We start from the raw sequence: 22,672 nt of genomic DNA on the forward strand, positions 1-22,672 counted from the left end.
TCACACCCGCCAGGCTTTATCCGCCGCACCGGCGCCCGACCCCCTCACACCACAGGCCTGGAGCCACACGGGAGCAGGGGGAGGCAGAGGGGGGGTGGGGGTTGCTGTCAGGAAGGCAGGGAGAGCGGGAGGAGAGAGGAGCTGCTTCCTCCCCACAGAGCAGCGCTCACCCGGGATGCTCGCCCCGGCCCCAGGGACCAGCAGCACGGTGGCTTTAAGGGTGCTTGGGGTAGTGGGGGTGGTCCCAGCCAGGCTGGGGGTCCCAGCAGGGTGAGCCTGTGGGTGCAGGAGGCAATGGGAGGGGAGAGGTCTGGGGCTGATGGGTGGGCACACAGCGAGGCGGTGATGGGAGCGCTTCCTCTCCAAGCGTGACTTGATGTGGGGTGCTGGTCCTGGGAGGTGTCTTCCATGGGGAGGGCCTGCTGTGGGGCAGCAAGGAGGCCGAGGGGCAGGGGGCATGTGTGGGAGGACGCAGAAGGGGGTAAGTAAGTGGCCTCGGGCTCTAATCGTCCTTGTCCTTGGCCCCGTGCTTCAGGATGCGGGTGAACTCCACGTAGTTGAAGTTGCCCTTCTTGTCAATGGGCGCCTCCCGGTACATCTCATCCACCTCCTCATCGGTGAACCTGTCTCCCATGGTGGTCAGCAGCTCACGCAGGTGGTCCTCATGAATGAAGCCTGCAGGGGCCGGCAGGGGACGGCGTTAGCAGGGGACACTGCGGGGACAACACCCTCCCCACCGCTCCAGAAGACAACCCTGCCCAGCTCTCCCACCCTGGAGCTGCCTGGGGACGGCGCCCGAGGACTCGCCCCCCGCGCTGGGGCAGGCAGCACGGGGCCGGGCGGGCAGTGCCGGTACCTGATGCCTCCTCGTCGAAGCAGGCGAAGGCGTTGCGGATGACGTCCTCGGGGTCGGTGCCGTTCAGCTTCTCCCCGAACATGGTGAGGAACATGGTGAAGTTGATGGGCCCTGGCGCCTCGCTCATCATGCCCTCCAGGTACTCATCGGTGGGGTTCTTCCCTGTGGACACAGCAGCAGGGGGTGTGGGTGCAGGGTGCTGTGCCCATCCCCGAGGGCAGCCCACCCACCCAGTCACCCACCCACCCAGTCACCTGCACCTTTCTCTTTGCTGGAGCACATTCCCTCCCCCCCAGTGAAGGGAAGGGTGTTTCTGCAGTGGCAGTGCTCCCCCCAGGCATCTCCCCATGCTTTAATCCCTACTGGAGCCCTCTGTGATCAAGCTCAGCCCCAAGGGAGATGCAGGAATTCAGCTGGTGGTTACTGGGCCAAATCCCATGGCTGTTCCTCATCATCCTGGCAGCCAGCACCCCACCACCTGAGGAACAGGGTGCTCCCTCGTGCTGCCCCTACTATGGATGCACCAGGGATGGTTCAACCTCCTCTGCTGAGGTCTGTGTGCCCCAGCACCTGGCCCCTCTGTGGGTACAGGGGAGGAGGGAGGTGTCCCTCCCTGGCCAGGCAGGACCTCCAGAACAGGTTTGGCTGCTAGGTCAATAATTGACAGACCCCTCCGGGCCGTGGAGGTGTGGTGGGGAGCAGGAGGGGGGTCTGTGGCCTACAGCAAAGAATGGGCTCTGGGTGGGAAGTGGGGCCAAGACCTGCGAGTCTCAACAGGCTGAGGTATCAAATCAGCACAGGGACCGACCCCAGCCAGGCTGGGAGCAGCGGGATGACCCCAGGCGCTATTCTGGGATGGGGCTTCAGGGACTCAGTGGCTGTGGCTGGGCAGAGCTTCTCCAGCCCCAAGGGTCTCTTTCCTTCTAGTGAGCACGGTGGTAAGAGCAACACACCAAGCTGCTGCCCTCAGGTGCCACCACAGATGAACCTTCTACAGTCAACTGTTGCCAAGCAGAGACATCCTACCCCCCACCCCCCTGCCCTGGTTTTGGATCCAGCATCAGGCTGCCCCCCAAGGCAGCAGGGAGGGCTGCACCCCAGTGGCATCCCACCACAGCAGGGATTCAGTGGTGGGTGTGAGGTGCCCCCCGCAGCCATCCCCACTTGCTGAGGAGGGTGTGAGGGCAGGATGTCCTCACCGAGGGAGGCCAGCATGTCGTGCAGATCCTCCTTGTCGATGAAGCCGTCGCGGTTCTGGTCGATCATGTTGAAGGCCTCCTTGAACTCCTGGATCTGCGACTGGTCGAACATGGCGAAGACGTTGGAGGTGGCGCGCTGTGGGCGCTTCTTGGTGGTCTTGGCTTTGGCACGTTTGCTGGACATCTTGGCAGCTGGGGGGGTACCTAGGAGCAGAGCGGTGTCAGAAGGGCTGGGCACCGGCAGAGCAGAGGCACTGACAGAGTCCCGTGCCTCAGTTTCCCTGACTGCCACTCGGTCTGGCAGCAGTGAGATAAGGCAGCCACAAGGCCAGACAAGGGGACAAATGGTCCCCAGGAAGGCAGAAGAGCCAGCAGCACTCGCTGCTACCCCTTCCCCAGGGCTGTCCCAGTGCTGCAGGCAGGGCCCCCAAAGCCCCAAACCCACCCGCCACTTTGCACCCCAGGCACAGGGGAGATGCCAGGCCTGGCACCCAGCATCCCCCCGCTGCCCTCAGTCCCAGAGGGGCCACAGGGGACAGGTGCCCCCCAGGCCTCCTCCTCCTTCTCCCCCAGAAGGGTCCTCCCCAGCCCAGCTGTGGGAGATGGCTCTCCCTGGCACCATCCAAAGCAGCCCCCAGCCACGCTCCGGCCCTGGCCCCGGGAGGTGGGCTGGGCGCAGCACCCAGCACCCAGCGGGAAGGGGTTATCTGCTCCGGACGCATTCCTCACATACCACAGCCTCCCCTCCCCCTCCATCCTGGCTCCATCCATCCCACCTCCCGCCAACACAAGGCCTGGCCGGCCAAAGGCCACTCACTGCCTCCCTCCTGCTCTGCCCGGCCAGCGCGGAGGGGAGAGAGGGCTGGGGGGCTTCTGGGGGGCTGCAGAGCCCCTGCGGGGAGGAGAGGAGCAGCTGGCATCGGGTGACGCTGAGGACTGCTGCTGTTGCTGCAGGTAATGGATGGCAGGAGAAGGGAACAGCCCCAGGGGGGCACAGCAGTGGGGTGGGCACACCTTGGGGGACACAGCTGGGGCCACACGTGTCCCACAGGGAATGGCAAAGGGACCATGTGGACCCCAAACACAATGGAGGCAGGGCCAAGGGAGGAAAACCTGCTCTCAAAGGGGTGTCCTGCCCCCAGTCCACACCAGTGACCTCCCAGCAGAGCAGGGCTGGAGCAGAGAGCCCCCCTCCACCACTCCAATATAGCACCAAAACCTCGTCAGAGCCTCCAGGCAGGGGCTCAGAGGGATCCCCCCATGCTGCCAGGCTGAGGGATGCTGTCACTATTTAAAAGAGCCTGCACTAAGGGTGCTGAGCACCCAAACAGGACCCACATGGGGTGCTCGGCTCCCCCCAGCGTTGTCTGAGAAGAGGATGCTCAGACCTCAGCGAGATGCCAGCAAAGCCCCCCTGGCAGAGGGGTGATGTTGGCTACGAGATCAGCACAGCCCTGCAAGAAAGCCAGGGGCTTGGCCAGTGCAGAGGAGAGATGCTGCTCGGAGCCCTCCTGGATCTACTGCAGCCACTGCTCCCTCACACGTGGGCCTCAGTTTCCCTATCTGGGTCAGAGCCCTGCATGGGATGTGGGGGTGCAGGGAGGAGGGAGAGCAACTCCCTCCAGTGCATAAATTCATATGCACTGCTGGGCCCTTCATCTTCTGGGGACAGGCTCCACGCCCCCCAGGAGACAACCCCCTTGGCCCCCCGTGAGCCTCACTGGCTGCAGACACTGGGATGGAAACCGTGCTGCCCTGAGCTGCCCGCACCTTCCAGCAGTCTCCAACCCACCCTGCCATCCCCCAAACACTCTGTCCTCTCCCACAGCAAAGAGACATTTGTCCCCAGCCGGCTGCAGAGAGCCCTGGCAGGGCAGGAGCCAGGAGCCCAGCCATGCCCATGCTGGGCAGGGAGCAGGTCTCACCCACAGCCCATCTCGTGCTGCTGCTTCATCCAGCACTGCTGCACCACACAGCTCTGTGCTGGGCCAGTCCCTTCTCCTCAGCATTGGTGAGGCTGCACCTCCAGTGCTGGGTCCAGTTCTGGGCCCCTCACCATAAGAAGGACATTGAGGTCCTGGAGTGAGTGCAGAGAAGGGCAACCAGGCTGGGGAAGGGGCTGGAGGGCAAATCCTCTGAGGAGCAGCTGAGGGAGCTGGGGGTGTTCAGCCTGGAGAAGAGGAGGCTGAGGGGAGACCTTATCACCACCTCCACTGCCCTGCCAGGAGGGTGCAGAGAGGTGGGCGATGATCTCTTCAGCCAGGGGACAGGAGATGGGACAAGGGGCAATGGGCTCAAGCTGCCCCAGGGCAGGGTCAGAGCAGGTGGGAGGGAAAAGTTCTTCCCTGGCAGAGTTGTGGGGCTGTGGCACAGGCTGCCCAGGGAGGGGCTGAGTCACCTTCCCTGGGTGTGTTTAAAAAAGGGTAGATGAGGTGCTCAGGGATCTGGGTCAGCACAGGACAGGGATGGTTGGACTCGATGGGCTTAAAGGGCTTTTCCAACCTGGTGATTCTGGGATTCTGTGCACCCTGCCAGGCACCCACAAGCACTGCCCACCCGTCACCACCCCACAGGCAGCGGCGTGGGGACGCTCAGCCGAACCCCACAACAGCAATAAGAGCTGCCACTGCCCCACGGCCCCAGGCTCAGCTTTCAAAACACGCTGAATTATTAGCAGGATGATGAGCAGAAGACTGGAGAACCAAGCAGGAGCTGTGCTCTCCCTGCATGAATTAGCATTATCCAAATATTTACCCTGCCCCAGCTGTGACCGGCAGCAGCAGCGCGGCTTGGCACCCTCTCCAGAGAGATGGTTCTCGTTAGGGGGATTAAGTGTGATTTTGACAGCACATGGTTTTGCTGTTTGATCCCAAATATGCCCTGGGAAGATGTTTGGTCCCAAGGTCCAGCTCAGCCTGGTCACCTCCTAGTTGCTCCGCTGCTGCTGTGAGCCCTGCCGGGGCTGGCTGGACTCGGGGAGGGCTGGACTCGGGGAGTGTGGCCCTTGAGCCCAGACTTTATAGGATTCCCAAAAACCCAGAGCCCAGATCTCTTTGGGGAAAGACTGGCCACAGCACCCTGCACGCTGGGGGGGACTCAGTTGAGCCAGTCAGTGCAGCCACCAAACCCCTGGCTTCCTTCTTGGCAAGAAGGAAGCCCATGGAGACTGAGACTGGTCCTGCCACCCCCAGTGAAAGCCCCATCCCAGCGCTGCTCTAGCCCAGGAGCTGCTGGTCTCAGGTTAGTGCTGGCATGAAAGGGCTGGTCCCCACACTGCCCCATCCCTGGCTGCCCTCATCCAGCCCTGCTCCTGCCCTGACCATCTCCCTGCCTCCTGCACCACCGGGCTTCTGCTTTCCCCACCAGAGAGTCAGGCCCAAGAGGGGATTTAAAAGCTCCTAAGTTAGTAAAGAAGAGTTCAGTTTTAAAGAGAAAGATCAAAGCCCTGTGGTTATCAGAAAAATAAACCTCTGCATGTTCCCTCCTTGGTACAAAGCAAACCAGCAGCTCTACCCTGGTGCTGCTTCCTGGCCGTGCTGGGGAGGCTGGGATAAACCAAAGGGACTGCCAGGGCAGGTGGCCCCATCCCAGCCCTGTACTCCCTCCAGCCCACTTCCACCCTTCCCCACCCCACCTCTTCCCCCGTGCTGCTCCAGCTCACTATCTCAGCTGAGAACTCATCCGTGGGGCAGCCACTGATGGGCCAGAGGGACAAGCAGGCTCGTGTCAGGCCTGGCTGGTGCCAAGGAGGGGACAGGGCAGCTCTCCTTGCCATGGTGGCAGCCTGTCCCCAGGCCCCAGGATGTTCCTGCACGCTCAGGAGCTCCCATCACCTGGGATATGCTGCCGAGGGCTTCCCAAGGGCGGCTCCTCAGAGCCCATCTCCTGCAGGGACCACCTTCAACAGCACCAGGAGGCTCCAGCACGGTGTGGGGCTGCCCTGCAGCCTCCAGCCCAGCGCAGAGGCACCTCACCTCTGCTCCCAGCCAGCTCCTCTCTGCCACGAGATCCTGGCAGCACGCTGTGCCGCTGCTGGATGCTCTCAGGCAGAGTAGGGAAAGAGCGATTCAAGCAGCCTGGGCTGTCCCAGACACCACTGCGGGGTGCAGGAGGCCCCTCAGGGGACTCTTGTTAAATTTCTGCCCCATGGCCCTTCCCAAAATGAGCTGTGTGTAGCAGTGAGCCACAACAGCAGCCATGCTTGTGGCCCTTGGCAGTGCACGGCCAGCCACAGCCCCTCTCTGCACAGGGACACAGGGGGCTGCAGGGCAGTACTGCAGCCAGCACATCCTCCCACCAGTAAAGCTCTGCTGTCTGCCAGGCCCCTCTCCCAGCACCAGGACTATCCAGGAGCGGACATTCCACCTCTGGAGCCAGTGGGACACACAGACCAGGCTGTTGTACACTGGAGGAGTGAGCAGGGAGCAGCTCATTTTCCCTGCCTAACTTGTTGCTAAAGCATCCCTTCCCTCCAGCACAGCCCTGCTCAGGGTGCCCTTGGGGTGCAGCACTGCTCAGCTCCATCCCCATGCCCATGGGGTGCTGGGGAAGCCGCACTGCTGGCCAGAGGCAGAGAGCTGCAGAAGTCCCATCCTGCTCAGCACCATGGGACTGGAGATCAATCAGTGTGCCATGACCCTGGGAGGGAGCTCATCCCAGCCCTCCTCCAGCTCCCACCACACACCGAGGACCTGGACGGGCCCATGTGCAGCTGTGGGGCTGCAAGTTCAGCAGAGAGACTGGGCTAGTTCCTTCCCAGCACATTGAGGAGATAAGGACCTCACCGTGCCCATGGTGTGCCAAACCCTTCCAAAGCACAGCTTCTGGGGCCACCACAACAGACACCATCACCATGCAAAAGACCCAGCACCTGGCACCCTTCTGATTCCCAGCAAGGCTGGGAAGGAGGACCACGAGGCAGAAATTCTTCATGGCTTTGGGCCATAACGTGCCCTGGATGGGGTTTGCTGTTTTCCCAGGAGCTCACCTCGGCAGGGAAATGTGGCCGCAGCGCCTCAGAGGGGGAGGTGACCGCAAACTCCTCCTCCAGCCGCACAGAGCCTGCCAGGGACCAGAGGGGAAAAAAAAATCAAGTGACTGAAGAAACCCAACCATCTTTGGTCAGCAGAGGCGGTTGTTGACACTTGGGGATGTTCCACTCCAAAGAATTCTGCCTCTGCTGTCTCTGTCTCCTACACATCCATGTTTGAGAGCCTCCCTGGCTTTTATCACAGTCACAATGCTTGGTACCCAAAGGGCATGTGGAGAGGAAAGCCAGGAGGACCTGGAGTTTCCACGGGCAAAGCTAAACAAAGCCCAGGGATCCTCCGTGGTTAAGGCTGAGGGAAGGGAGCTAAATAAAGCTATTCTGCCTTGCAACAGTTTACTGCCTGAGGTTGCTCACAGGGCGCTGGGGAGATCTCTGGAGCATCACACTCGCATCTGGATCTTGGCTCTGGCCATCAGTAAAAAAACTTGGGGAAAAGCAGATGTTCCAGACAGGAACAGCTCTCACAGACCAGCGGCGGGTGAAGCCACAGGCGGCAGGATCTGCTCCTGCGGGACTGCCATCCCGGGGAAGCCGGGATCTCCCAGCCCCAAGGCGCTGCAGGCTTTGCTCCAGAGCGATTCTCATCTCCCCAGCCGGGACATCCCTGCCGGGCCCCGGAGAGCGGCTCTCCCCACCTGCCCGCAGCCTGGCAGGACCGCACCGGGGCCTCTCCCACCGCTGTGCCGCCTCCTCCCCAGGGCTGACCCCAGCTCCAGCACGGCAGCAGTGGCGGGGCGGCCGGGGGCTGCTCCGTCCCGCATTCCCTGGGCACCCGTCCCCTCCCATCCTGCCGCTTCCCTCCGAGCCAATCCTGGCTCCATCCCGCCCGGTCCCTCGGGGCTGCTCCCGGCGCCATCCGCCCGGTCTCTCGGGGCTGCCCCCGGCTCCATCCCGCCCGGTATCTCGAGGCTGCCCCCGGCTTCATCCCGCCCGGTCCCTCGGGGCTGCCCCCGGCTCCATCCCGCCCGGTCCCTCGGGGCTGTCCCCGGCTCCATCCCGCCCGGTCCCTCGGGGCTGCCCCCGGCTTCATCCCGCCCGGTCCCTCGGGGCTGCCCCCGGCTCCATCCCGCCCGGTTCCTCGGGGCTGCTCCCGGTCCCATCCGCCCGGTATCTCGGGGCTGCCCCCGGCTCCATCCCGCCCGGTCCCTCGGGGCTGCTCCCGGTCCCATCCGCCCGGTCCCTCGGGGCTGCCCCCGGCTCCATCCCGCCCGGTATCTCGGGGCTGTCCCCGGCTCCATCCCGCCCGCCCCCCCGGGGCTGCTCCTGCCCCATCCCATCCGGCCCCTCGGGGCTGCTCCTGCCCCATCCCTCCCGGCCTCCCCGCCCCACCGGGGCTGTGCGCTCCCTCCCGTGCCGGTCGCTCCCCGTGGCCGCCCAGCACCCGTCGCGTCCGGTGGGACGGGGAACGGCGGGGCCGGGACCCGGGCGGAGCCGCCTCACCTGGACCGGAGCGGGGGAGCTGCGGGGCGACCAGAGCTGCTCTGGCGGGGCCCGTCCCGCGGCGCGGCCCTAGGGGGTGAGCGGGGCCCCGGGGCGGTGCCGCCCGGCCCGGCCCGCCCCGTCCCGCCCGTCCCGGCTCGGCCCATACAAGGCAGAAGAATGCGGCGGACCGGGGCGGCGGGCCCGGCCTTATATAGACGAGAGGACGCCGGGGGCGGCCCACGCGTGTCCGCTTCCCCGCGGGGAGATGCGCAGCCCGGGGCTGGGCACCGGCGGGTCCCTGCCCGGTGGCACGGAGACAGCGTCCTCCGCGGAGCTGTGGCACCCACGGGTGACGAGCAGCTGTGGCTGCGGTAGCACGGCCAGGGCAAGTCCCTGCCAGCCGGCGTGGGGCTGCCTGGGGAGCGGCGGCTTCGTGGGGATACAGGGAGAAGCCTTGAGGGCACCCGCAGGCTGCTGGAAGCCTCTGTCACTGGTCCGGTGGGACGCGCTGCGAAGGGAATGGTGGCCAGAAGGACCAGCCCACCAGCCCCCAGCCCTGCCTCTGCCCCGGGCTGCGGGCCCCCAGCAGCACCCTGCAGCAGAGAGCTCAGAGGAGGTGCCTGCCCCGTCCCTGAGCTGCAGTGTGGGGCCTGCAAGCGCAGGCATGGGGACCCCCTGCCCACCCCCCGGGGTAGGACAGGCCCCAGGGCCTGGGACACCTCTCCAGAGCAGCAGGTCTTGCTGCTCCACCAGCAGCCCTGTGCTGCATCCCAGTCCTGCAGTCACCAAGAGGAGCTTCCAGTCCTGCAGCCACCCCACTTGGGAGGGGAATGTTCCCCCAGACATCATCGCAGGGGTTTTGCAGGACCCCACAACACTGGAGCCAGAATTCAACCCGCAGAGGAGCAAAGCCAGTGGGAGAGGGAGATGCCAGGAGTGTCTCTGAGAGGGATTCAGCCAGCCCTGGAGCAGGCTGATGAGCAGGATGGCCTGCCAGACTCAGGGACATCCTAATCATGATCCCATGTTGCTCAGACAAAGTCTGCCAGGGCTTTGCCTCCTTCAGGGAGGGGGAAAGCCACAGAAGTCATCCAGTCTTCCCTGTGCTGGGGAGGAAAGGGGCCAAACACAGAGATGGGATTGGGAACCCTGCCAGTGCTGGAGGGGGCACAGGGGAGCCTGAGAGAGTGCAGAGCCTTTGCTGGCCCATGATCTGCCCAGGCAGTCCCAAGGAGGTTTGCACTTGTAATAGAAAGGGAAGGGAATGGGATCCCAGTAGTCAGGCAGCCCACGGTGTGCCCTGCAGCTGGTCCCAGGTTTTTCTGTGCTGGCAGAAGGGGAGAGTCATGTCCCAGTGATCCCTGGGAGCCTGGTAGGAGGCCTCCCCTCCTTTCTGGCCACTCTGGGCTTTGACCCACCAAGCCCCAGTTCATTGCCACTGGGCAGGTGTCAGGCTGTGCCCCGGGGTGGGGCAGCTGGTGCAGAGGGGCGATATGGATGTGGCAGCCTCAGCCTCCTCACACAGCCCCTCAGGCTCTCACTTGAACCCCATCCAGCTCTTCCCACCTTCCCCTGCCTGTGCCCAGGGCTCCCCATGCAATTCTTCTCCCCTTCTTCCACATACCCTGGCCTGTTTGCCCCCCCGTGTCATCCTCTGGCACCTCTTCTGCCCCCTCCTTGTTCTTTCAAGCCCAAATTAAATGTGCTTCTCTCACTGGTCAGTGGAGTAAAACAAGCCTGGGGTATTGTTAGCAGGTGAATTCATGATCAGGTCCCTGCTCCAGCTTTCTCATCACTGTGCTGGTGCTTCCACCCCTGCAAAAGACCTTGGGGCAGGACCATGGAGCTGGGGACACTGAGACTCCTCCTGTGCCCAGGACACAGCCTCAAGTCCCAGAAGAGATCAGCCCTGGGGTCCCAGAGACTGTGTTCATCACAGAGCAGAGGGTGGAGAGCAGGAGGGGGCTGTCATGCCCCAAGTGTTCACAGAGTGAGGCTGGAGCCGGGGGGAGACCTGGCCCCTCAGTGAAAGGCCCTGTCATGAGGGGTGACAGAGGCAAAGGTCCTGCTGGAGATACAGCGATGACCCCCGCACTGCATGTCCCCTTTGGGCTAACATGGGTCCCTTGACTCAGACCGGCCTTGGGCTTGTGGCCCAAGAGGCAGACATGTGCTCAGGAGCCTGATTGCTGGAGCAGGGCAAGATCCTTTTGAAGTTCAAGAGTATCCATGTTTGAATCTCAAGGCCTCAGCTGGGAGTGGTCAGAGGTCTGGACTCGCTGCTCCCACCGGGAAAACCTCACTCAGCTGGGATGCTCCTGGCTCCTGCTGAAATCAACAGCGAGGTGGCTGCCCCCACAGCCCTCAGCACGGCTGCCACAACAGCCGGGCTCCCAGCACGCTGGGCAGACTCATCCGCTCCTTGGTGCCACAGAAAGGAAGGCGGGACCTCGGGCCTGGGCTTTGTCCAGGGGGAAACCGAACGGCGGCCTCATGGCGCCTCAGCGCCCGTGGGACGCGAGGAAGGAGCGGCTGCACGCGCGGGGCCTGCACGGGGCTCAGGCCTCACCGCCATTGCAGGATCGCTGTCTGGCAGCAATGCTGAGGGGCCTCAGCACCACAAGGCTGAGCCACTCATTGTGTCGTGTGCCCAGAGTCTTCTAGACCCACAACCACGTGTGTGGGAACCTCCATTGCTTGTTGTCACAATCCCTTGTTGCCCCATCTGCCCAAAGAAGCACACGCAGGAGGAAGCAGTGAATCAATCCCAGCCAACCCCCCGCTCGCCCCACAATTCCAGATGTGTTTTGTCATGAGGGTCACAACTCCTTGGAGTTGAGTAGTGTCGCTCCTGCAAAGCAAGGAGTATGAAAAACCCTGGTCAGATCTTTGGGCCTCCACCACGGTGGTTGTTTTCTCCACGTACACGCTTCCAAGAGTGCCACATCTGAGGACGCCATGTTTGGCTGCCGTAACAGCAGCTCCAACAACAGAGGGAACGTGCTATGGGAACGGTGACGCGTTACGGTAGCAGTAACTGCTGGAGTGTTGGACATGACAACCCCATGCTGTGGTACAGGCTTGAGGTAGGACAGCTAGACAGCTGTCAGGCAGAGAGGGACCTGGGGGTGTTGGGAGACTGCCGACTGAATATGAGCCAGCAGTGTGCCCAGGTGGCCAGGAAAGCCAATGGCGTCCTGGCTTGTGTCAGATACAGTGTGGCCAGTAGGTCTGGGGAGGGGATTGTGCCCCTGGACTGGGCACTGGTGAGGCTGCACCTCCAGTGCTGGGTCCAGTTCTGGGCCCCTCACTACAAGGACGTTGAGGTCCTGGAGCGAGACCAGAGAAGGGCAGCCAGGCTGGGGAAGGGGCTGGAGGGTGAATCCTCTGAGGAGCAGCTGAGGGAGCTGGGGGTGTTCAGCCTGGAGAAGAGGAGGCTGAGGGGAGACCTTCTCCCCACCTCCACTGACCTGCCAGGAGGGTGCAGAGAGGTGGGCGATGGTCTCTTCAGCCAGGGGACAGGAGATGGGACAAGGGGCAATGGGCTCAAGCTGCCCCAGGGCAGGGTCAGCTCAGCTGGGAGGGCAAAGTTCTTCCCTGGCAGAGTTGTGGGGCTGTGGCACAGGCTGCCCAGGGAGGGGGCTGAGTCCCCAGCCCTGGGTGTGTTTAACAGAGGGGAGATGAGGTGCTCAGGGATCTGGGTCAGCACAGGACAGGGACGGTTGGACTCGATGGGCTTAAAGGGCTTTTCCAACCCTGGGATTCTGGGATTCAGTGTCAGGCTGCCCGCAGAGGCTGTGGAATCTCCTCTGGAGACATTCAGACCCGTCTGGACACGTTCCTGGGCGATTTATCCCGGGTGGCCCCGCTCTGGCAGGGGGATGCTGGACTGGGTGGCCTTCGAGGTCCCTCCCAACCCCAACCCCCCAGTGACTGTGTGACCCTGCGACCGTGTGACAGCAACGGCTCCCCCCGCTGCCCCCGCCGCGGGAACCCCCTCAGGATGAATCGGGGAGCACCGGTAACCCCCTTCCCCCATCCCCTCCTCTAACGAGCGCAGCATTTTGTCCCCTCTCCCGCTCCGTAAGCGGAGGGGAGCGGCGTTGCGCCGCGATTGGCGGAGAGGCGGCGGGAGGGGAGGGGGGGGGTTGGGCGCGCGGGCGGGTGATGACGTGCTGTGGCCGCTTCCGGGCCGGCGGCGGGACCGGGACCAGCGGACGATGAGCGGCGCGCGGCGCAGGGAGGAGCCGCCGCCGCACGCGCAGCAGCACGCGGTGGCCAACGGCGGGGCGGCCGCGCGCGCCTCGGTGTGGGGCAAGGCCCTGCGCAGCGACTCCGCCTGGGCCGACAAGGTGCGGGGGCCGCGGGCACGGCCCGGCCCGGGGGGCTGCCGGCAGCGGCGGGGCCGGCCTGGCCCCCCTCACACGCCTGCGGGAGGGTGGGGGAGCGCGGAGGGGCTCTGCGCTTTGGCCGTCCCGACAGCCCGCGGCCTGCCCCGGTCCTCAGGCGGTCCTCAGGGGCTGGGCAGCGCTGGGGAGGGGGAGAAGGAGGCGGGTTTGGGAGCTGAGCGGGGCTGCGGGTGCCCCTTGCAGCGCCGCTGGGTGCCCTGCGCGGGACGCCTGCCTGGCTTGTCCCGCTCCAGCCGCTTCTGCCTGGCTTGTGCCGCCCGTGTCGGGGCCGCTGCGCCGTCCCGAGAGCCCGCGGCCTGCCCCGGTCCTCAGGCGAAGGCTCCGGTGTCAGCGGGAGGGGGAGAAGGAGGCGAGTTTGGGAGCTGAGCGGGGCTGTGGGTGCCCCTTGCAGCGCCGCTGGTGAGGAGCCCAGAACCGGACCCAGCACTGGAGGTGCAGCCTCGCCAGTGCCCAGTCCAGGGGCACAGTCCCCTCCCCAGCCCTCCTGGCCGCGCTGCGTGGCTTGTCCCGCTCCAGCCGCCTCTGCCCAGGGCCGGCGGCCTGCCCGGGCACCGAAGCGCTCTGGGCTGAGCCGGCCCCGGCTTCCCCAGCGTCTGGGCTGCGAACGAGGGGTGCGAGCCCTTCCCCTCGCAGAGAACCGGCCCTGTAGGTGCCGCCTGAGGGCCGGGATGTCACACCCGCAGTGTCTGCTGCCGGCCCGGCTCTCCCTGCCGCAGCAGTGTGGAGCGGGGGGACAATGCCGGTTGCCCTTCTGTTAAGAGACCCCGGTGACATTTGGCCTTTGGCTTAAGCTTTTCTAGGCTGAGCAAGGACATTTGTGCAAGTAAATGAAAACTAGAGACGTGACCACCTTTAAGAGGCTTGGGGAATAACCTGTTAGCAAATCCAGCCACCCACCAGGCCTGAAGGGACGGGGCAGTGGCAGGAGCAGGCTTGGGAGTTGCTCTGGTGCAGTGTCCTGGCACCAGGTGTGCTCTTGCAGCAGAGTAACCCCAGGGCAGTCAGTGCAGCTGGTTGCACTCTGACCCACAGTTCCTGGCCTCATTATCTCGTGTAGCTCCAAGCCTGGAGGTTGGTGGCCCTGCCTGTGGCAGTGGGGTTGGAGCTCTGTGATCCTCGGGGTCCCTTCCAACTCAGACCAAGCTGGGATTCTATGATCTGATGGGCAGCCTTCCAGTACCTGAAGGGAGCTTATAGGCAGGAGGGGATTCAACTTTTTAAAAGAGCAGATAATGGCAGGACAAGGGGGAATGGACTAAAGCTGAAGGAGGGAAGGTTTAGATTAGATCTTAGGGGGAAGTTTTTTACAGAAAGAGTGGTGAGGGGCTGGAACAGGCTGCCCAGAGAGGTAGTAGATTCCCCGTCCCTGGGGGTGTTCAAGGCCAGGTTGGATGGGGCCCTGGGCACCCTTGTGCAGCTCCAGGCCTGGAGGTTGGTGTCCCTGCCTGTGGCAGGGGGTTGGAGCTCTGTGATCCTTGGGGTCCCTCCCAACCCAGACCAGGCTGGGATTCTGTGATTCTAAAAAGAAATTTCTACACAATTTCACACACGTGCTTGGCTTGCACATTCTGCAGGTCTTTCTAGCTAGCAAAGCCCCTTCTCCTGGGCACAGCTCCTGGGTGCTGTAATGCTCCTGGCCAGTGCTGCTCCCAGCTGCTGCCCCAGCAGCACACCCATAGGAGCTCTGAGCTCCTGCCCTACCCCTGGCACACAGCTGTGTGCACAGAATGGGATGTCTGCTGCCCCGTTTGCTGGCTTTGCCTTTCAGTGTGGAGAAGGTGCAGTGTATGTCCTGGTTTTCCTTGGGGAACAGGCATAAACCTCTGTTGCCTTTTGCTTATCAGTTGCTGCTGCTCATGGAACCGGTGGGGCTCTCCTGCCCTTGACCTCTGCGAGGTGGGCAGGACTTCCAGAGTTAGCACGGGGAGTGATGACAGGCTGTGCCAGCGTTTCAGTCGTGTAGTGACAGAGGAGTGACAGTGTCTGACAGGGACTCCAGTCTCCCACGTGCAGTCAAAACCCAATCTGTGCATGCTACAGTGAAATCACGAAGGCAGCTGGTTTTGAGGGTGTGCTGGGGCAGCCCCATCCCGGGGAGGACAGAATAAAGATGTGAGCAGGGTGAATTTTATTTGAAGTGTGAGTCAGCATTGTCCAGCCCCAATATTTACGGTTGTGTTAGCCCTATGGACAGGCAGGACTGACTGCTTCTCTGCTGCTCTGAGTGTGGGTGTGTTTGTAGCAGGTGTGAGGTGGGTTTTGGTGTTGTCTCCTGTGCCACCCTCATAGACAAGCGTAGAGGTGTGGGTCGGGTGAGTGGGCAGTGAGGTGGGATGAGAACTGGCTGACAGCAGAGCCCAGAGCACAGCTCAGTGGCTCAGGGCCCAGTTGGAGGCCTGTAGCCAGTGCTGTGCCCCAGGGGTCAGTGCTGGGGCTGGTCTTGTTCAACATACCCATCAGTGACCTGGACAGGGGGCAGGGCATACCCCCAGCCAGGCTGCTGACGATACCAAAGCGGGAGGAGTGGCCGACACACCAGAAGGCTGCGGTGCCGCTCAGCCAGGCCTGGGCAGGCCGAGTGAAGCCCAGCAAGGGCAAGTGTAGGGTCCTGCCCCAGTGAGGAACGGCCCCAGGCACCAGTACAGGTGGGGGTGACCTGCTGGGAAGCAGTGCTGCAGAGAAGGACCTGGGAGTGCTGGTGACAACAAGCTCTCCATGCCCAGCAGTGTGGCCTCGTGGCTGAGAGGCCGATGGGCCCTGAGCAGAGTGTGGCCAGCGGGTCCAGGGAGGTTCTGTTCTCCTCCCCTCTGCTCAGCCCTGCTGAGCCACAGCTGGAGTTGGGTGTCCAGTGCTGGGCTCCCAGTTCAGGACAGACAGGGAGCTGCTGGAGAGAGGCCAGGGAGGGTATGAGGATGAGGAGGGGCTGGAGCATCTCTGGTGTGAGGGAAGCTGAGAGAGCCGGGGCTGGTTAGCCTGGAGAGGAGAAGACTGAGAGGGGATCTGATCAGTATCCAAAGGGGGGTGTTCAGAGGACGGGGCCAGACTCTTCTCAGTGGTGCCCAGTGACAGGACAGGGGGCAGTGGGCACAAACTGGAACAGGGGAAGGTCCATCCCAACAGGAGGAGAAACTCCTTCCCTCTGCGGGTGCCCGAGCCCTGGGCCAGGCTGCCCAGAGAGGGTGGGGAGTCTCCTTCTCCAGGGGGATCCCACCCCCCTGGACACTGTCCTGTGTGACCTGCTCGAGGTGACCCTGCTTTAGCTGGTGATCTCCAGAGGTCCCTGCCAGCCCACCCAGTCTGGGGCTCTGCATTATGGTGTGCAGCTGGGAGCCAGGGTTGTTCCTGTGCAGGGGAGGGCCTGGGGCACTGAGGGTGGCTGTAACTCTCTGAAGTACAGGTGGTTCTTTAAACTTTTATTCCAGTGAATTTTTTTGTAGAATTGACCCTACTAAACAAGGGGCTGGGTCCTTGTTCACCTCTGCAGATAGCCTGTAGGGTGACAAAGTGTGTATTTAATTTGGGAGCAGAGAAGCTCAGGGTGTGTGGTGCCAGAAGCTGCTGTCACCTGCTCTGAGCACAATATCTGACACTTTGAGTGGGAAACTGAGGGTTTGGTGTGTTCAGTTTCCACCTGCTCATTGTATGAGGCTTCAAAAGTGGAGACACAGTGAATGACAAACTCTTCCTTGTGCTTTGTCTCCCCAGGACGAGTTTTTAGATGTGATCTACTGGTTCCGGCAGATCATCGCAGTTATTCTGGGCATCATCTGGGGAGTGGTTCCACTGAAGGGCTTCGTGGGAATAGCAGTGTAAGGCTCATTCCCTTTCCTGTCTGCTGTTATGTTCCCACATTTGGACTTTCCTTGGAGCCTGGTTAAAGCTGTGCTGTAAACAAGGGGCTGCCCAGACACCGTCTCCTGCCACGTGCCTCAGCCAGCGCTGTGTGCCAGGCTGTGGTTGGTCACTGAACTCACACCCATCACAGCCTGTCTGCACTGGCCTCTTTCCCTCAGCCTGATGAATGCTTTTCTCTAGTATTACTGTTAGAGGGGGCAGAGGTGGAAAAAGGGAACAGCAAGTTCCAGTGACTTTGTGAAATGACCTGTTCCTACACCTATGAGAAGGGGCTGAGGATGGTGCCTTGGGTGGCCACTGTGGAGAGGAGGGCGTGGTGGCCCTTCTCCTTGGGTCAGGAGCCCTTCTCCTTGGGTCAGGAGCCCTCAGAGGGGAGGTTCTCTTGGTAGACAAGAGGGGCAGCTTCTCACTGAAAGGAAAGAGGTTTCTTCACACCACCAAAGACTGCAGGTAACAGGCAGGCAGAGCGGCACCGCTGGCAGCGCTCCCAGCTTGCTGGAGTTGTTGGCCGTGGTGTGTGTGAGGGGAAGGCAGTGCCTAGTAGGGTGTGTAGGCATCAGATCCCTGCTGAGAGCTGGGAGTCAGCTCCTCTCTGAAGGCTGCAGTGAGCACCCTGGGTTACAAGATGAAAATTTGGCCCTGGCATGTTCCTGAAGGCTCCTGGAGTGGGAACACAGCCCTGTTCCCAGCACCAGCTGTGGGAGGATGCTCTGGGGAGTCTCCATTTGCAGGTGTCTCTGTCTGGTCCAGCTCTCTTTGCCAAGATCACAGCCACACCTAGGGTAAATTGTCTTGTCATCTGTCCCTTGCACTGAGTGTCCTGGCTGTGGCAGGGAAGTGGAGTGAGTAACAGCAGGTGTCTCTAAGGGGGGTGTAAAGGGGGCTGTAAAGCAGTGATGCCCCAACAGGATAGCTGCATGCCCATGGTTAAATCCAAAGTGCTCCCAGTGACATGTGGAGTAGCTGAGAAGGGTCATTCTTACTGCTTCCTCTGTCAATTCACAAGGCACCCTGAGGCACTTAGGCCAATTCCTGTGCTAAATGTTCATCAGGAGTAGAGGTGATGTGGAGGACAGTGGGGAACAAAAGGCTTCCAGCCCTGGCTGTGTGGTTTCTCCATGGCAGGTGGTCTCAGAGCTGCTCACAGCATGCTGCAGCCACTGACCCTGTGTGCCCATCTTCCTGCATTGTCCTTCCTACACAGCCTTCTTCCCAGGAAACATACCTGTCACTTCCCAGGCTGCCCCAGCCCTGAGCTGGGCTGTGTAAAGCCAGAATTGCCCAAGGACAAGCAGGAGGTGGTGTTTGTTCTCTCCACTGCAGTGTAACTGTTGGCAGAGACTAGAGAGCCCCAAGAGCTGTCTGGAGTTGAACCCCAGTGCTCTGAGGGTGCTAACCAGTCTTCTCCTGCTCTCATCTCTAAGTCATTTGGTTATGGGGCACTAAGAGGGATCAGACACTGAGCATGGAGCCCTACAAACTTCCCCTTAGCAGCCTCAAATGAAGTAGCACATGCAAAGAAGGTGTGTTCTGTGTGGGAGCAGGCCCTGCCATTGGTCTGCAGGACAGGAAAGCTTGCAGGGTGTGCAGATCTGCTGATGGTTCCAGCTTTTGACTACTGGCTGCTGAGCCCTACTAGGAGAAGATTGTTAAGGTGACCTTCATCCAAACCTGGTGTGCTGTGGCCCAGAGATGCTCTTTGAAGGCAGTGACCCAGCTGCCTGGGAAGCACTGCAGGAGCAGCACCCCTCCTGTTCCTCTCTGCTGTGTGACATGTTGGGTGCCTGACCCCCTGTCACCAAAATGATGGTTCCTAATCTCCTTCTTCCAGATTCTGCCTGATCAATGCTGGTGTTCTGTACCTCTACTTCAGCAGCTTCCAGCAGATAGATGAGGAGGAGTATGGTGGGACATGGGAGCTAACGAAGGAAGGATTCATGACATCTTTTGCACTGTTTCTGGTAAAGCCTCTTGCTTTCTCTAAGTTTATTAGGGAATTGTGTTGGGACAACAGAGGAAAAAGACCTGGAAGAACACCAGGTGAGGTGCACTGATAGGAGAGGGGGGTGTTAATGTCATTTAGTAAGTGGACTTGATTGGGAAAGAAAGTCCCTGCATCTCCTGGCTATGAAATACAGTATTAATGGCTGGGACTTCTCTGTAGGAAAGCATGTTGGGACAGGCAGCTGCACACCTGCCTCTGCCACTGAACTTCTGTGTCTTTCCATCGTCTGCTCCAGATCTCCTGGTGCAGTTTCAGCTACAACTAGTTACACCCAAACTGGTGGCTTGGCTGTCTTTGGTTTTTTTGTTACTCCTCTCCCCCAAGTCACAGAGCCCCAGAGTGGTTTGGGTGGGAAGGGCTCACAGAGCCCCCCAGTGCCACCCCTGACACGGGCAGGGACAACCCCCAGCCCAGGGTGCCCCAAGTCCCATCCAACCTGGCCCTGAACCCTGCCAGGGATCCCGGGGCAGCCCCAGCTTCTCTGGGCACCCTGTGCCAGGGCCTCCCCCCTCTCCAGGAAGGATTTCTGCCTCCCAGCCCCTCTCCATCCCCCTCCTGCAGCTGAAGGCCATTCCCCTGGGCCTGGCCCTCCCTGCCCTGGGCACCAGCCCCTCTCCAGCTCTCCTGGAGCCCCTCGAGGGCCGGGAAGGGGCTGGGAGCTCTCCCCAGGAGCAGCCTTCTCTCCTCTGGGCTGAGCCAGCCCAGCTCTCCCAGCCTGGCTCCAGAGCAGAGGGGCTCCAGCCCTCCCATCATCTCCATGGCTGCTGGGGACTGGCTCCCACAGCTCCGTGTCCCCCTTGTCCTGGGGCCCCCCGAGCTGGAGGCAGCGCTGCCAGGGGGTCTGTGTCCCAGAGCAGAGGGGCAGGATCCCCCCTTCCCAGCCCTGCTGGGGGTGCAGCCCAGGGCACAGGGGGCTGGCTGGGCTGCCAGTGCACAGTGCTGGGTTGTGTTGAGCTTCTCATCCCCCCAACACCCCTAGGTCCATCTCCTCAGGACTGCTCTCCATCCATTCTCCCCCCAGCCTGTCGTTGTGCTGGGGATCACCCGAATCCAGGCTCTGAATTGCTCTGGTCACCCTCCACACTTGATTTGGTGGTATTTCTGCATCACTGGAGAGCCTGTGGTGGGGTTTTAATGTGGAGAGGCCAGTCTCTCCAGAAAACAAGCAACTTGAATGCCATCATTGGTGGCACATGGGGATCTGAGCATCTCCCTGAGACTCTCAAAGCTGCAGTTCAGTCCTTGGTCCTCTACTGAGAGCGAGGCAGGGCCCTTGTTGTCTGTGTCTGAACCACCTACAGAGGCATCCAAATCACCTTCCCTTCCTTCCATCCCCACAGGTTGTCTGGATAATCTTCTATACTGCCATCCACTACGATTGACACAGTCTGCAGCTCCTGCCTGGCAAACCAGTGGTCAGCAAATTGAGGTTTTAACGAATCATAGTCTCTAGTGGACTGGTGGGAAGGTGGGGGAAGTCCAACCAACTCCCTTCTGTACCAGGGGGCTGATTAGCCAAGAAGAGCCTCAACTCTTCTGCTGGAGAAGCCTGTCTCCATTTTATATACCCCTTAATTGTTGGAACTCTTCAAAAGCCATTGGAATTCCTGGAAGCGGTTCAAGACTGTTCAAATTTGGGACTCGCTGTGACTCTAGCCAGTAACTCTGCTGACCTCCTGTGTGCTGAGGGTTGAATCTCTTAATTTAATGTGTGTATGCCCCTCTGTCTGAAACCTGTCATTAAAGCCTGACTTGTCTTCCATTGTTCAAAGAGCAGCTGTTGGGTACGTGTGAGGAAGGCACTGCAGCGCCCAGGACACGAGTCGAGTGGCTGTGCTTAGTGTGTTTTTTGTAGTAATTGGGTCTGATTTGGTTAAACTGACTGCTGATACCATTTCTAATAGTTTTTGTTTACTTGCAAATCAGTTGGTGACCAGATTTTTTTTAAATGGTCATTGCTGAAAACAAATTTTTAAGCAATTTTCCTGGCAAGACTTGCGATTCGTTTGGTTAATGAAGGTGTTCAGGAGGCTTAGAAACCCTGCTGCATTCTGCTAGCCTGACTACTAAGTTGCCATCACATACCTCAGAGTTTGGTGGTCTTGCAGGACAGTTGCTCTGGAGATAACCTTTTAAATGTTAAGCATTTAAGTTCTCTTTCTTTTTTTTAATGCTCTTGAATTCAACTGGTCCTTGTTAATAAACACAGGAGACACACAACCAAGGCAGCTATTACCTTCAGTGCAGAAATACTAACTTGTAAATCAGGCAAAGTCCAGAGCCTCTGGCTTGTGAGGTGCTTTTTAGGAGTTGATCACATCACAGCTCAGTTCCTCCCTAGCTGTGCCCTTGTTGTGCATCAATGGGAGGGGGTCTCTGCTTTAAGGTCTTTTTAAGGACGTGTCTTTCAGAAATAGCTCTTGAGAAACAGGCACAGCCCTTGCTCTTGTCAGAGGGCCTTGTAGTCTTGTTGCCATGTGGTCCTTGCTTTTCTAAACAACAGCTCAGGCACCCACAAAGAGTCCTGACCTAAAGCTGCCTTCCAGGGAGGAGCTGATAGCTGGAGCGTGCCCCTGCGCCGCTTCCTCGCCTGGGGAAGTCCAGCAGCCCGGCTCTTACCTGTGCAGAGCTGGGGTCTAATCCTCTGAGTGCTGAGCTTGGGCTCCCAAATGGCCCAGTAGTGCCAGCCTCCACCCTCACCAGGGAAAAAGCTGTCTGTTCTTGGTGGAAAAAACCCCCACCTGGCTACTTTAGGCCCTTGGGATGCCAAGGGAAGAGTGCAATAGCAGACAGCTGCTGCCACTTGTCAGTTGCCAATTGAAATAATTGATCTCAAATAATATTTTCTCTTCCCCATCCCCCAAGACTCTCAATCTTTTAGTCTGGTACTTCCCCCCACACCCCCCTTTCAGCTGAAGGCATTCATTGCCCACAGGGATCGCATAACCTGCTAGTTCTAGATCACCCTCCTACTGGCATCTGTTTGCATCTTAGCTGCTCACAGCCATCAGTGAAATCATTGCATACTTGAAATGCTCTAATAAATGTCGCCTGGATAATCCACTGTGCAGGTTCTGTGTCCTCTGGTCTTTGCTCTGTAAAACTGGGGGGAGGAGGGGGAATTCCTGTAGGAGTTTTGGTAAATATCTGAGCCAGCAGCTCTTTGGGATTCTCAGGTCTCTGGTGATGCAGGCTGGAGTCCTGCACTTTTCAAAGGGCCCAGAAGTGTTTGTAGTGGAAGTAGCAGCTAATGCTTGGGCCCAGCCTTTAATAGGTGATTAAATGGGTTAAGCCAGGTGTTGCCTGTGTCTCCAGTGTGCTGCTCCTTCAGCACCTGTCCCTGCCAGAGAGCCCAGAGCTGGGCTTCCAGCACCACTGTAACGTGCAGAACAAGTGCAGAGCAGGAGAGGTGCTCACTGGCCCCTTTGCTTTGATCCTTCTGGCCTGTAGCCCCACCACCAGTCCTCTGCAGTTCCAGTGGCTGGAAGCTGAGGTGGAACCTGAGTTGAGGGGGATTGTGACCATGTGGAAGGAAAGGGGTCTCTAGGCAGTAAATCAGCAGTTAGGGTTGCTGAGCTGCAAGCTTTTAATCTCTTCAGGTTTCTGTTCTGTCCCTTGAGGCAGATGTTCCCAGAGTGGGTCACCAAGAGACCTAAAGCTGTGGCATCTGCCCCCAAAGAACCAAGGTTAATTTTCAGAAGCTCAGGGGGATGTGGCAGCCTGTAGAGGGGGGCTGAGTGCTTGTGGTGGGGAGCACAGTAGAAACAAGGGGGAGGGTTGCAGAGACTGGAGAGACTGACACAGGGATGGTCTGTCTGAGAGCGTGAAGCTGAGTGCTCAGACAGGAGGAGTAGTGGCTGCAGTGGGGGGAACTGG

At 60.5% G+C, this 22,672-nt stretch overlaps 2 protein-coding genes across 2 annotated transcripts; one reads left to right on the plus strand and one right to left on the minus strand.

The window, feature by feature from the left end:
* On the minus strand, positions 1–8,620 carry MYL9 (myosin light chain 9). The gene is made up of 5 exons (XM_084271575.1): positions 8,546–8,620; positions 7,043–7,116; positions 2,056–2,259; positions 857–1,018; positions 1–675 (listed from the first exon to the last, which is right to left on the minus strand). Exons 3-5 carry the CDS (start codon positions 2,237–2,239, stop codon positions 503–505), a joined length of 519 nt encoding a protein of 172 aa, XP_084127701.1. The 5' UTR covers positions 2,240–2,259; positions 7,043–7,116; positions 8,546–8,620; the 3' UTR covers positions 1–502.
* Positions 8,621–12,729: 4,109 nt separating this feature from the next.
* RAB5IF (RAB5 interacting factor) lies at positions 12,730–21,854 on the plus strand. The gene is made up of 4 exons (XM_084271666.1): positions 12,730–12,879; positions 16,642–16,745; positions 18,623–18,752; positions 20,137–21,854. The coding sequence occupies exons 1-4, from the start codon at positions 12,748–12,750 to the stop codon at positions 20,176–20,178; spliced, it is 408 nt and encodes a 135-aa protein (XP_084127792.1). The 5' UTR covers positions 12,730–12,747; the 3' UTR covers positions 20,179–21,854.
* Positions 21,855–22,672: the final 818 nt, after the last annotated feature.

This window comes from Gallinula chloropus, assembly GCF_964237585.1.
Source record: "Gallinula chloropus genome assembly, chromosome: 16".
Classification (NCBI taxonomy): domain Eukaryota; kingdom Metazoa; phylum Chordata; class Aves; order Gruiformes; family Rallidae; genus Gallinula; species Gallinula chloropus.